General features: G+C 53.1%; 2 protein-coding genes across 2 annotated transcripts; one reads left to right on the plus strand and one right to left on the minus strand.

The window, feature by feature from the left end:
- The first annotated feature begins 578 nt into the window (after window positions 1-578).
- On the plus strand, window positions 579-2,442 carry NAXE (NAD(P)HX epimerase). The gene is made up of 6 exons (XM_057409969.1): window positions 579-786; window positions 1,059-1,167; window positions 1,251-1,361; window positions 1,471-1,584; window positions 1,990-2,137; window positions 2,225-2,442. Exons 1-6 carry the CDS (start codon window positions 596-598, stop codon window positions 2,425-2,427), a joined length of 876 nt encoding a protein of 291 aa, XP_057265952.1. The 5' UTR covers window positions 579-595; the 3' UTR covers window positions 2,428-2,442.
- Window positions 2,443-2,673: 231 nt separating this feature from the next.
- On the minus strand, window positions 2,674-5,558 carry LOC130599481 (G patch domain-containing protein 4). Its single transcript, XM_057409970.1, has 9 exons — window positions 5,442-5,558; window positions 4,469-4,542; window positions 4,279-4,371; window positions 4,087-4,194; window positions 3,886-3,986; window positions 3,748-3,798; window positions 3,322-3,652; window positions 3,073-3,192; window positions 2,674-3,012 (listed from the first exon to the last, which is right to left on the minus strand). Exons 1-9 carry the CDS (start codon window positions 5,515-5,517, stop codon window positions 2,875-2,877), a joined length of 1,092 nt encoding a protein of 363 aa, XP_057265953.1. The 5' UTR covers window positions 5,518-5,558; the 3' UTR covers window positions 2,674-2,874.
- Between the last annotated feature and the right edge of the window lie 7,128 nt (window positions 5,559-12,686).

Raw genomic sequence — 12,686 nt, forward strand, 5'->3', positions numbered from 1 at the left:
GCTCCGCAACGAGAGGATGGAGCCCAGTATCAGGAGGATGGAGCCCTGCACCGGGAGGATGGAGCCCAGCACTGACAGCAGGGAGCTCCGCAATGAGAGGACGGAGTCCAGCACTGGGAGGACGGAGCCCAGCACCAGGAGCAGGGAGCCCAGCACCGGGAGCAGAGAACCCCGCACGGGGAGGATGGAGCCCAGCACCGGGAGGATGGAGTACAGCACCGGGAGGATGGAGTCCAGCACCGGGAGGGTGGAGCCCAGCACCGGGAGGATGGAGCCCAGCACCAGGAGGATGGAGTCCAGCACCGGGAGGATGGAGCCCCGCACCGGCAGCAGGGAGCCCCGCACCGGGAGGATGGAGCCCCGCACCGGGAGGATGGAGCCCCGCACCGGGAGGAAGACGCTGTCGCTCTTCTGCATCCTCTTGTGACGGCGGCAGCACCGGGAGCTCGCACCGGGACCCGGCGCGGTTTCGAACCCGCATCTCCGCTGTCCCCCTTCGGGCACCCGACGGGGCGGGTACGGGGGGACCCGGCTCCGCCCCGGGGCCGTCCCTGCGCCTGCTCCTTGCGGAGCGGAGCCGCTCGGAGCCCTCCGCATGCCGGGCCCGAGGGCGCTGCTGGGGCTGGGGCTGCTGGTGGCGGCCGGGGGGGTCCGGGCGGGCGGGCGCTGCTTGAACCGGGGCTGGGGCTGGGGCTGGAGCCGGGAGCGGGCTCCGTGGTGCGGCTCCCACCGCGCCATGCACGGCCCCAGCGCCGGGCCCGGCCCGCGGGGGCTCCGCTTCCTCGGGTACGGCCGCAGGGATGCGCTGTGGGGAGGGAGGGAAAGGGGGTAAGAGGGCGGTTGGGGGTCCGCAGGGGGGTAACGCCATGGGGGGCTCGGGCAGAGCCATTGGGGTGCATGGGGGGGGGCAGATGGGCGCTGTGGTGCTCGTCCCCTTTGGGGCTCTTCACAAAGCCGAGGGCATCTGAGCCTCCAGAACCGGGGTGCAGGCGGGTTTTGGGGTCCCCATAGGAGCTATAATCCGCTCCCCCCCCCCCCCCCCCCCCCTCCCCGTGCAGGCAGGATGAGGCCCAGGCCATTGACCAGGAGCTGTTCACCGAGTACAAGTTCAGTGTGGACCAGTTGATGGAGTTGGCGGGGCTGAGCTGCGCCACGGCCATCGCCAAGGTGGGTGCACAGGAGCACGGGGATGGGAGGGGGGTCCCTGCATCCTCAGCATCACCCTCCCAGCACCTCCTGCCCCGCTCCAGGTTTATCCCCCCAGCTCCTTCACCACGAGCCGCCCCGCGGTGCTGGTTGTGTGCGGGCCGGGCAACAACGGCGGCGACGGCTTGGTCTGCGCCCGGCACCTGAAGCTGTTTGTGAGTCTCTTGTGCCCTCCCACCCCCCGAACCCATCAGCTTTGGGGTTCCTGCTCCTGGGGCTGTGCCCGGCGCTGGAATTCTGCTCAGATCCCTGTTGTTCCTGCAGGGCTACGAGCCCACCGTCTATTACCCCAAGCGCTCCAGCAAACCCCTCTTTGAGGGCTTGACCACGCAGTGCCAGAAGATGGACATCCCCTTCCTGCCCGAATTCCCGGCCGAGGTGAGGATATGGAATCATGGAAGCAGCCATGGAAAAGCCCTTTCAGCTCATCCCATCCCGACTGCCAAGGCCACCGCTAACCCATGGCACTGAGAGCCTCAGCTACTCCAGCCCTGCCCTGGGCAGCCTGGTCCAAAGCCTGAGCATCCTTTGGGGCAGGAATTGGTCCTCAGCTCCATCTAAACCTGCCCTGGTGCAGCTTGAGGCCGGTTCCTCTTGTCCCACCCCTTGGGAGCAGAGCCCAGCCCCATCCTGGCTCCATCCCCCTGAGCCTTCTTTTCCCCATCTGAACCCCTCAGCCGTTCCCCATCACTTGTGCTCCAGCCCCATAGCCTTCCTATGGCCCCACTCCAGCCCCTCAATGTGTGGTACCCACTGGGCTGCTTTCCACCCTCCCCTCCGCAGCCTGCACTCATCGATGAGCTCTATGGGCTGGTGGTGGACGCGATCTTTGGGTTCAGCTTCAAGGGAGCCGTGCGGGAGCCCTTCGGCAGCATCCTCAGCACCCTGGGGCACATCACGGTGCCCATCGCCAGCATCGACATCCCCTCGGGTGAGTACCCCCCCCCCTCCCCGGAGGGCCCCATTTAGGGTCCTCCTGGCTCCAGCTTGTCCCGGGGGGGGGGGTTCCTCCTTGCAGGCTGGGATGTGGAGAAGGGGAAGGCGGACGGGCTCCGGCCGGACATGCTCATCTCACTCACGGCGCCCAAGAAGGCAGCGCTGCACTTCGAGGGGCGCTTCCACTTCCTCGGGGGCAGGTTCGTGCCCCCAGCGCTGCAGGAGAAATACGCCTTAAACCTGCCCCCGTACCCCGGCACAGAATGCGTCCTGCAGCTCACCTAGAGCGGGGGCTCAGGATGCTCAGCACCCTCAGCGCGTCGCTGGGCTGCAGGCCCTACGCAGCGCCATGGAAGCTCAGTGCAGCTCCGACCTAATCCCGGTGTTGGGAGGGGTAAATGGGATCCCGGATCCCTCCGCACTCTGGGATAGTTTCATGGCAATAAAAGCTTTATTCGTGTGCCCTCGACGGAACGTTTCGGTGCTCTCTGGGGTCTGTCCCCTTGCGTCCCTCGGGGACAGCCCCACGGCAAAGGGGTCCCTGCTTGGAAGTGGGGTGCTCCCTGATGGAAGTCAAGCTCAATCCAGCTCCAAACCAGGCAGTCCCAGCCCAGCATCCCCAGGCAGGGATGAACGCTTGGCCAGGCCGCAAAGAGCCCAGAGCATCCTTGGGCACCAAGGACAGGAATTGGGACCCTTGCAGCCAGATGGAACCAGCCATGGGGCCCTTGTTCACTCCGGGTCCTTCTTCCTCCTCCTCTTCTTCTTCTTCCTGGGGCTGTGGCTGGCCTGGTCTGGCCCATCTGTGTCTTCCAGAGGCATCTCTGCCTCAGCTGGCTCTTCTTTGTCCTGCTGCTGCTGCCGCTTCTTCTTCCCCATCACAACTGGTTCTTCTTCGTTCTCCTTCTTCCTTTTCTTCTTCTCCATCACAATTGGCTTTTCCTTGTTCTCCTTCTGCTGCTTCTTCTCCATCACAATTGATTCTTCTTCATTCTCCTTCTCCTGCTTCTTCCTTTTCTTCTTCTCCACCACAACTGGCTCTTCCTTGTTCTCCTTCTGCTTCTTCTTCTGCATCACAACTGATTCTTCTTCGTTCTCCTTCTCCTGCCTCTTCCTTTTCTTCTTCTCCATCACAATTGGCTCTTCCTTGTTCTCCTGCTTCTTCCTTTTCTCCATCACAATTGGCTCTTCTTTGTCCTCCTGCTGCTGCTGCTTCTTCTTCCTCCTTGCAGCCTTCCCTTCCTCTCCCGCCACCTCCTCTTCTCCGTTTGGCTCCTGGTGCTTCTTCTTCTTCCTCTTTGCAGCCTTTCCTTCGTCTCCCTCCTCCTCCTCGCTCGGCCCCTGCCTCTGCAGCGCCTCGGCACTGGCTCCATCCCTGCACTCTTCCCTTTGCCTCTTCTTTCCCTGCCTCTCGGGGGGCTCCTCGTGTCCGAGCGTGGCCAGGAAGGCTCGTTCCTGCTCCTCCAGGCGCGCCAGCTTGGCGCTCATCGTCAGGCCGTGCCGGGCACCCCTACAACGACCAATGGCACCGGGCTCTGGCACCTCCCTGCCAGTGCCCCCCCACCCCACCCCAAGAGGAGAGGGGTACCCCCAGGACCCACTCACTTGTGTGCTGTGCGCCCCCCGCACACCCGCATCAGCTCCTCATCCGTCAGCCTGTGGGACACAGACAGGGCTCAGGACCCGGGGTCCCCCTCGCAGCATCACCCCCCAGAGCCCCGCAGGGTGGGGATGGAGCCTTGCCTCCTGGCTGAGGACAGGTCCAGCTCTTCCTCCTCCTCCTCCTCCTCCTCGCTGCTCGCGGAGCCTGCGGGCTCCTCGCCGTGCGCTGTGAGCGTGGCCGACTGCAGAGAAGGGGGCACAAGGAAAAGGGGGGTCCTGGAGGAGAGGGGGTGCGCTGGGAAAGGGGGGTGCAGAGCTTGGGCTGCCCCCAAAGCCGTTTACCTTCACGAAGCGGCCGTACAACAAGCTGGGGGTGCCGCTGGCCTTGTGGGGCTTCCTATTGCTGATCCTGACTCCCTGCTTGGAAAGCGCCTTCAGGGAGATGCTGTCCTGCAGGGATAAGAGAGGGAAAGGGCTTGGGAAGGCTTTAACCCGAGGGGTTTCATCCTTAAACCGCATCACCGGGCCTCCCACCTGCCCGGCCTCCACCGCGATGTTGGCGGCCGCCTGGTTGAAGACGTGGTCCCACCAGTGGAAGGAGAAGGGCTCGGATGCGTCGTGTCCCACCTGCGGGAGCGCAGGAGCCGCTGGGGATGCTGCCACCAGCCGGAGCCCCACCGGGGATGGGGGGGGGTGTAAGGGGGGACAGGGACCCGTGACTCACCCCGGCTGTGCCGCACTTCACCTTCACCCGGATGGGCTCGGCAATGCCGTGCTCCTGCCGGCCCAGCCCCTGCCCTGCGGACAACGGCTCATTCACAGAGTGCACTGGATCCATCATGGACCGCACTGGATCCATCACGGACCGCATTGGATCCATCATGGACCGCACTGGATCCATCACGGACCGCACTGGTTCCATCACGGACCACACTGGATCCATCACGGACCGCACTGGACCCATCATGGACCGCATTGGATCCATCATGGACCGCACTGGATCCATCATGGACCACACTGGATCCATCACGGACCGCACTGGATCCAACACGGACCGCACTGGATCCATCACAGACTGCATTGGATCTATCACGGGCCGCACTGGATCCATTATGGATCACACTGGGTCCATCACGGACCACACCGGTTCCATCATGGACCAAATGGGTTCCATCATGGACTGCATGGATCCCATCCCGGACCGCACCAGCTCCATCATGGATCAAATGAGTCCCATCCCGGACCGCACAGGTTCCCTCATGGACCACATGGGTTCCATCCCGGACCGCACCGGTTCCCTCATGGACCACATGGGTTCCATCCCGGACCGCACCGGTTCCCTCATGAACCAAATGGGTTCCATCCCGGACTGCGTGGATCCCATCCCGGACCGCACCAGTTCCATCCCGGACCGCACCGGCTCCCTCATGGACCACATGGGTCCCGTCCCGGACCGCACCGGTTCCCTCATGGACCACATGGGTTCCATCCCGGACCGCACCGGTTCCCTCATGGACCACATGGGTTCCATCCCGGACCGCACCGGTTCCCTCATGGACCACATGGGTTCCATCCCGGACCGCACCGGCTCCATCCCGGACCGCACCGGCTCCGCGGTGGAGACACCGGGTCCGGGGTCCGGGGTTGGCCCCGGCGCTCGGGGCACACGCGCGGTGCCGATGCGGTGGGAGCCGCACCTCGCCTCCAGCCGTGCCGCCGGAGCTGGCGCTCCGCGAACACCAACCCGCGGCCCGGCGGCCCCGGAGCGCTCATGGCGGCGGCACCGGCACCGGGATCGGGATCGGAAACAGGAACCGGGATCGGGATCGGAAACAGGAACCGGGATCGGGCCCCCCACGCTGCCTCCCGCAGGAAGCGCAAACTGCGCATGCGCGGTGGGCGGGACCACGATGGAGGGCGCGGACACGTTACACACATGTACATGCATGTACAAGGCATGTAGAGACATGAACACGCGTATTCACACGTGTACACACATCTACGTGCACATACAGATATAGCACCTTGTACACACGTATTCGCACATGTACACACGTGTATACACACATCTACATGCACATACAGGTATAGCACACATATACACACATGTATACACACATCTACATGCACATACCGATATAGCACACGTACACACGTATTCGTACATGTACACATATGTATACACACATCTACATGCACATACCGGTATAGCACACATGTACACATGTATTCGCACATGTACACACATGTATACACACATCTACATGCACATACCTGTATAGCACACATGTACACATGTATTCGCACATGTACACACATGTATACACACATCTACATGCACATACCTGTATAGCACACATGTACACACATATTCGCACATGTACACACGTGCATACACACATCTACATGCACATACAGGTATAGCACACATATACACACATGTATACACACATCTACATGCACATACAGGTATAGCACACGTACACATGTATTCGCACATGTACACACATGTATACACACCTCTACATGCACATACTGGTATAGCACACATGTACACACGTATTCGTACATGTACACACATGTATACACACATCTACATGCACATACCTGTATAGCACACATGTACACATGTATTCGAACATGTACACACATGTATACACACATCTACATGCACATACCGGTATAGCACACATGTACACACATATACACACATCTACATGCACATACCGATATAGCACACATGTACACATGTATTCGCACATGTACACACGTGTATACACACATCTACAAGCACATACAGGTATAGCACATATATACACACATGTATACACACATCTACATGCACATACAGGTATAGCACACATGTACACATGTATTCGCACATGTACACACGTGTATACACACATCAACATGCACATACCGGTATGGCACACATGTACACATGTATTCGCAGATGAACATACATGTATGCACACATCTACATGCACATACCGGTATAGGAACATGTACACATGTATTTGCACATGTACACACGTGTATGCACACATCTACATGCGCATACTGGTATAGCACACATGTACACATGCATTTGCAAATGTACACACGTGTATACACACATCAACCTGCACATACAGGTAGAGCACACATGTACACATGTGTATACACAAATCTACAAGCATATACAGGTATAGCACACATGTACACACGTATTTGTACATGTACACACATGTATACACACATCTACATGCACATACCGGTATAGCACACATGTACACATGTATTCGCAGATGAAAATACATGAGTACACACATCAACATGCACATACCGGTATAGGACACATGTACACATGTATTCGCACATGTACACACGTGTATACACACCTCTACATGCACATACAGGTATAGCACACATGTACACATGTATTCGCACATGTACACACATGTATACACACATCTACATGCACATACCAGTATAGCACACATGTACACACGTATTCGCACATGTACACACGTGCATACACACATCTACATGCACATACAGGTAGAGCACAAATGCATACACGTGAATACACACATCTACATGCATATACAGGTATAGCACACATGTACACATGTATTCGTACATGTACACACATATATACACACATCTACATGCCCATGCAGGTATAGCACACATGTACACATGTATTTGCACATGTACACACATGTAGACACACATCTACATGCACATACCAGTATAGCACACATGTACACATGTATTTGCACATGTACACACATGTATACACACATCTACATGCACATACCGGTATAGCACACATGTACACATGTATTCGCACATGTACACACATGTATACACACATCTACATGCACATACCGGTATAGCACACTTGTACACACATGTATACACACATCTACATGCACATACCGGTATAGCACACATGTACACATGTATTCGCACATGTACACACATGTATACACACATCAACATGCACATACAGGTAGAGCACAAATGTACACACATGTATACACACATCTACATGCACATACAGGTATAGCACACATGTACACACGTGAATACACACATCTACATGCATATACAGGTATAGCACACATGTACACATGTATTCGTACATGTACACACATGTACACACACATCTACATGCACATACAGGTATAGCACACATGTGTACACACATCTACATGCACGTACAGGTAGAGCACACATGTACACACATGTATACACACATCTACATGCCCATACAGGTATAGCACACATGTACACACATGTACACACATGTATACATACATCTACATGCACATACAGGTATAGCACACATGCACACTCATGTATACACATATGTACATGCACATACATGTACAGCACACATGTACACACGTATTCGCACATGTACACACGTGTATACACACATCTACATGCACATACAGGTATAGCACACATGTACACACGTATTTGCACATGTACACACGTGTATACACACATCTACATGCACTTACTGGTATAGCACACATGTACACATGTATTCGCACATGTACATACACGTATACGCACACCTACATGCACATACAGGTATAGCACACATGTACACACGTATACGCACATGTACACACGTGTATACACACATCAACATGCACATACACGTAGAGCACATATGTACACACATGTATACACACATCTACATGCATATACAGGTATAGCACACATGTACACACGTATTTGTACATGTACACACATGTATACACACATCTACATGCCCATACAGGTATAGCACACACGTACACACATATTCGCACATGTACACACGGGTATACACCATCTACATGCACATACAGGTACAGCACACATATACACACATGTATACACACATCTACATGCACATACAGGTATAGCACACACGTACACACATGCACATGTACACATGTGCATACACCATCTACATGCACATACAGGTACAGCACACATATACACACATGTATACACACATCTACATGCACATACAGGTATAGCACACACGTACACACATATTCGCACATGTACACATGTGCATACACCATCTACATGCACATACAGGTATAGCACACATGTACACACATGTATACACACATCTACATGCACATAAAGGTATAGCACACATGTACACACATGTATACACACATCTACATGCACATACTGGTATAGCACACATGTACACACACATCTACATGCACATACAGGTATAGCACACATGTACACACATGTATACACACATCTACATGCACATACAGGTATAGCACACATGTACACACATGTATACACACATCTACATGCACATAAAGGTTTAGCACACATGTACACACATGTATACACACATCGACATGCACATACAGGTATAGCACACATGTACACACATGTACACACACATCTACATGCACATACAGGTATAGCACACATGTACACACATGTATACACACATCTACATGCACATACCGGTATAGCACACATGTACACATGTATTCGCACATGTACACACATGTATACACGCATCTACATGCACATACCGGTATAGCACACATGCACACACATGTATACACACATCTACATGCACATACCAGTATAGCACACATGTACACATGTATTTGCACATGTACACACATGTATACACACATCTACACGCACATACCTGTATAGCACACGTACACGTGTATTCGCACATGTACATACATGTATACACACATCTACATGCACATACAGGTATAGCACACATGTACACACGTGTATACACACATCTACATGCACATACACGTAGAGCACACTTGTACACACATGTATACACACATCTACATGCACATACAGGTACAGCACACATGTACATATGTATTCACACATGTACACGCACATCTACATGTACATACATGTATAGCACACGTACACACATATGTACGCACACACCTACGTGCACACACACATCTACATGCACATACATGTATGGGCACACATGTACATATCTACATGCACATACATGTATGGGCACACGTACATATATACATCTACATGGACATACATGTATGGGCACACATGTACATATATACATCTACATGCACATACATGTATGGGCACATATGTATATATATACAGCTACATGCACATACATGTATGGGCACACATGTACATATATACATATACATGCACATACATGTATGGGCACACATGTACATAACTACATGCCCGTACATGTATGGGCACACATGTACATATATACATACATCTACATGCCTATACATGTATGGGCACACATGTACATATATACATGCACATACATGTATGGGCACACATGTACATATATACATCTACATGCCCATACATGTATGGGCACACACGTACATATATACATCTACATGCACATACATGTATGGGCACACATGTACATATATACATACATCTACATGCCCATACATGTATGGGCACACACGTACATATATACATCTACATGCCCATACATGTATGGGCACACACGTACATATATACATGCACATACATGTATGGGCACACATGTACATATATACATGCACATACATGTATGGGCACACATGTACATATATACATCTACATGCCCATACATGTATGGGCACACACGTACATATATACATCTACATGCACATACATGTATGGGCACACATGTACATATATATACATATATACATCTACATGCCCATACATGTATGGGCACACACGTACATATATACATCTACATGCCCATACATGTATCGGCACACATGTACATATATACATCTACATGCACATACATGTATGGGCACACATGTACATATATACATACATCTACATGCCCATACATGTATGGGCACACACGTACATATATACATCTACATGCACTTACATGTATGGGCACACAGGTACATATATAGGCACACAGGTACATATATACATCTACATGCACATACATGTATGGGCACACATGTACATATATACATGCACATACATGTATGGGCACACATGTACATATATACATCTACATGCCCATACATGTATGGGCACACACGTACATATATACATCTACATGCACATACATGTATGGGCACACAGGTACATATATAGGCACACACGTACATATATACATCTACATGCACATACATGTATGGGCACACATGTACATATATACATCTACATGCCCATACATGTATGGGCACACATGTACATATATACATCTACATGCACGTACATGTATGGGCACACAGGTACATATATACATACATCTACATGCCCATACATGTATGGGCACACACGTACATATATACATCTACATGCCCATACATGTATGGGCACACACGTACATATATACATCTACATGCACGTACATGTATGGGCACACAGGTACATATATACATACATCTACATGCCCATACATGTATGGGCACACATGCACACATACATTTACACACATGTACAGATGTGTACGCACATATACAAGCATACAGACTCATTTACACAATAACCCCATGGGGAGATGGACCCGGCTGGGACACGGTCACATCCATGGCAGCCGGGGAGCTGGAGGTGGCCCAAGCCCTCTTGGAAGCATGGGTTTCATTGGGAAGCATGGGGTTGGGTTGAAGCTCACCCATCTCCAACCCCTGCCATGGGGCAGGGACCCCTTCCACTAGAGCAGGGTGCTCCAAGCCCCATCCAGCCTGGCCTTGGGACACTGCCGAGGGATGGGGCAGCCGCAGCTCCTCTTAAAGCCATTCCCCCTTCCCGAATTCCCCATTGGAGAAGATGCAGACAGGACCCCCCGCACTGCCTGTGCCACCCTCAGGAGGTTAAAGCCGGGTGCTCACCGGTCTCACTGTGATGCAGACACAGGCAGGAGCATTTCCAGCCCCCAGGCACAGCCCTGCTCTATGGAGCAATGGCTGTTCCACCTACACCAAGCACTGCTAGATCCCATCTCCAGCTGGGGAGCAAGCAGGTTTTACAGGGTTCCTCCTGCTCCTTCTCACTGCCCAATCCTCCCTCCCCACCAGGAACACCCAGGCGAGAGCAAGTATGGCAAAGCAGGGATCAAATCCATCGTGAACAGGGGCATTGGCACCAGCCAGCTGCAAGCAAACACCTCTGCAGGCAGCAGAACCCACTGGCCCCAATGGCCAGGTCACCCATACAGAGCAGAACCACCTTCACCTTGTCCTACACACACTTAATCCAAAGGGAGTTTTCCCAATGGAAAATGGGAAGCTTTGGGCAAAGCTTCTGCAGCATTTCCTAAGCCCTTCAGTGGCCATAAGGTTTCCTGTCCCAGCAGGAAGGGAGCCTGAGGTGGGGAGGCTGCAAGAGAGGGGGGGGACACAAGAAAGTCCTCCGAGTTCCCATGGGGAAGCCCATCAGCTCCAGCTGGCAAGCAAGGAAGATACATGGAGTGCAGGGAGACGGATGGTTGTGCGCATTTATTTGTCTTTGATAAAAATGGGATGTCAATTACACAGCCATGGAGGCTCGGGGGGGGACAGGGACAGGACCACGTCACCCTGCTGCTCCTCGGGCACATTCAAACACACCAAAGTGAGGAGGAGGGGGGGGGAAAGGGAGAGATGGAGGATGGAGCTGAACCGGGCAGAAGGGGAACTTCAGCCGTTTCCCAACGAGGTGCAAAGATTCTGCTCTTTGCCTTTTGGGTTCGGTGGCAAAGAGGTCCAGAAAGGAGCCCATGGAGCACGAGAGCCAAGCTGTGCAAGACCTGACCCCCCTCCGTCACTGTTCTGCTGCGCAGCACTTGCAGCTCGAGCTCAAGACCAGCAAAGCCTGATCCCTGAAGGCGTTTAAGCTCCTTTACACCACCCCACGAGTGGAAAGAGGCCGCATTTCCATGCTGGTGTCCCATCCATTAACCCTTTAGCAGGTCACCTGTGTGCAAGGGCCACGGGCTCAGTGCA

This window comes from Pezoporus wallicus, unplaced genomic scaffold (genome assembly GCF_028554395.1).
Source record: "Pezoporus wallicus isolate ANWC-B61680 ecotype Strahan unplaced genomic scaffold, APGP_CSIRO_Pwel_v1 contig_12477, whole genome shotgun sequence".
NCBI lineage: Eukaryota > Metazoa > Chordata > Aves > Psittaciformes > Psittacidae > Pezoporus > Pezoporus wallicus.